This window comes from Penaeus japonicus, unplaced genomic scaffold (assembly GCF_977035675.1).
Source record: "Penaeus japonicus unplaced genomic scaffold, GWHDUDI00000001_assembly GWHDUDI00000011, whole genome shotgun sequence".
Lineage (NCBI taxonomy): Eukaryota > Metazoa > Arthropoda > Malacostraca > Decapoda > Penaeidae > Penaeus > Penaeus japonicus.
Window position 1 is genome coordinate 30,637,873 of NW_028234413.1, and position 2,500 is coordinate 30,640,372.

General features: G+C 32.7%; 1 protein-coding gene across 2 annotated transcripts in view; it reads left to right on the top strand.

Moving 5' to 3' along the window:
* Positions 1-2,500, top strand: part of LOC122254096 (uncharacterized) — a 27,501-nt gene that overhangs the window by 24,831 nt on the left and 170 nt on the right. For both annotated transcript variants that reach the window (XM_043017595.2, XM_086541841.1), the window contains exon 3: positions 1,252-2,500. This exon is cut by the window's right edge and continues 170 nt beyond it. In XM_043017595.2, coding sequence (XP_042873529.2) covers positions 1,252-1,270 — 19 coding nt within the window. In that variant the 3' untranslated portion in view covers positions 1,271-2,500. The remainder of the gene's footprint in view (positions 1-1,251) is intronic.

Consider the following 2,500-nt stretch of genomic DNA (forward strand, 5'->3'; position numbering starts at 1 on the left):
GGCCCCTGGATATAGCGTACTTATGCTGAGACACGCTTAGAGAGACAAGCGCCGGTCTCACCGAAGTACTGCTTCTCACAGGAGGAGCATATATATATTCATTTACATGTACACACACACACAAACACACACACACACACAGACTTATATATATGTATGCATGTATGTGTGTATGTGTGTGTGTGTGTGTGTGTGTTCGTGTGTCTATGTATATAAATATATATATATATATATGTATATATATATATATATATATATATATATATATATATATATATATATATATATATATATATATATATATATATATATATATATATATATATATGTATATATATATATATCTATATATAGATATATATATATATATATATATATATATATATATATATATATATATATATATATATATATATACATATATTTATATGTATATATATATATATGTGTATATATGTATATATTTATAAATGTGTATATGTGTATATATGTGTCTACTCATTCATAAATGCAAAATATGAATAGATGAATTGATAGGAATTATGTTTATAATTATTATAATTATTATAATTATACTGACAATAATAATTATAATGATAATGAAAACAGAAATGAGAATAGGAATAATAGTGATTACTCTTATGGCAATGATTTACCAATAACAATGATAATAATAATAAAAAAAAAATAATAATAATAATGATAATGACAAGAAGAAAAATGAAAAAAAAGCCATCCTTTATCAATTTCCAGAGCGGAAGAGTATGGTTTCATATCCCTCTCTCCTCTTTCTTCATTACGAGGCGGAAGAAGTTGTTAGTGTGTCATCAGGGAGTGATCCGCCCTTTTCGAAACCTTCGTCTGGAGGATTCTTTGAATAGAAACTGCCTGTTTAGCTTGATCATTTTGTTAACGACTTCTCCGGTGATTATTTCTTGAGGACAACGCGGGTGATGGTTGCGTAATGCATGATTATGGGCGGTGCTTTATTTTGCGTATTATTTTAATCGTGTTGGTGTTGTTGTTCGTCTTGTTGTTGTTGTTCTTGTTCTTCTTTTTGTTCTTTTTCTCATATTCTTTCGTCTTTTCGTTCCTCCTCTTCATCCTCATATTTTTATGTACAAGTTCGACGCACTGTTAAATCTGTATTTGTACTTTAAGTCGTTTTACGTATGCCTACGAAAGAAAAAAAAAATCATAGAATTGTATCACGAAAGATCGACTTTATATAAGGTTTTTCTCTCCCCACAGGACCGACCCTAGAAGATAGCAGAAGGGGATACCGCGGCCCTCGGACTCAGGGCCACGTGCGACGGAGAAGCCCTCACGACCCAGGTGGAAGGAGTGAGAACGCAGAAGGCTTCCTGTGAGGCGTCACGGAGCCAACTTTCGGGCGGAATGTCGGCGTGGAGATAGATGGCTCTGTACCCCCGGTTCCTCAAAGCGATGTTAGCTTATATGAATCAAGGAAGAAATAGAGTATTTTCTGTTATATACGTATATATTCATATATATACGTATATATATTCATAGATATATATATATATGTATACGTATATATATACATATATATATACATACATACATATATATATATATATATATATATATATATATATATATATATATATATATATATATATGTATGTATATATATATACACTCAAAATGAAAAAGATTTTTCAGGAGGACGGAAAGAAACTTTAATATCGGAATTTCTTACCACGGTGCTGGAAGCTGGTAGGCTTGCTAATTTTATCCGTGACATCAATAGCAACACGCACGATTGTTGCACAGGAATTGAACAATATATGTGTCAAATATAGAGTCGGCACCATGAGTGTACTGGCACACGCTAACGCCTGCAACTTGTGGAGAATAGCAAGCCAAAAATCCTCCGGTCCAAAGCTCATTCGTGATTTTATATTCGATAGTGATGTGGCAAGGAATATATTATTATCCATAAAAAATATCGGATTGCGAGAGAAAAAAAGGCACCATCCATACAGTATTGGTATATATTTCTAACATAATGATTATGCGGTTTCACGAAGCAAAGTGTATGCAGTCATGTTACCTGCAACATGCAGAAATGCAATTCACAAAACATGATGATATATGATGTTTGTGAAGCTCACTCGAATTCTTCACATTTCACGAAGGAAATATAAAGCACATCACAAGGTCGGGTTTCATCACATAATTACCTGACATGCAAGAATGTTATGGTCAAGACTGTCATGCAATGCAATTTTATGTTCAACGAAGATTCACATTCTCTCGAAATTTGCCGGTGATACAGTGTGACAAATTAATGAAAGACATTTCTCTTTCCATACTTCTTGATGGTGCCTGTTATTTATGCCGGATATTTTCACGTGTTTTGATGTGAGAGAATTTTGTGGGGAAGAAAATGTGATAATCAGCGCACGATGTATGGACAATCTCTGAAAAGGTGACAATCGTCATATGATATGACAAAAATCCAAAATGAGAGGAG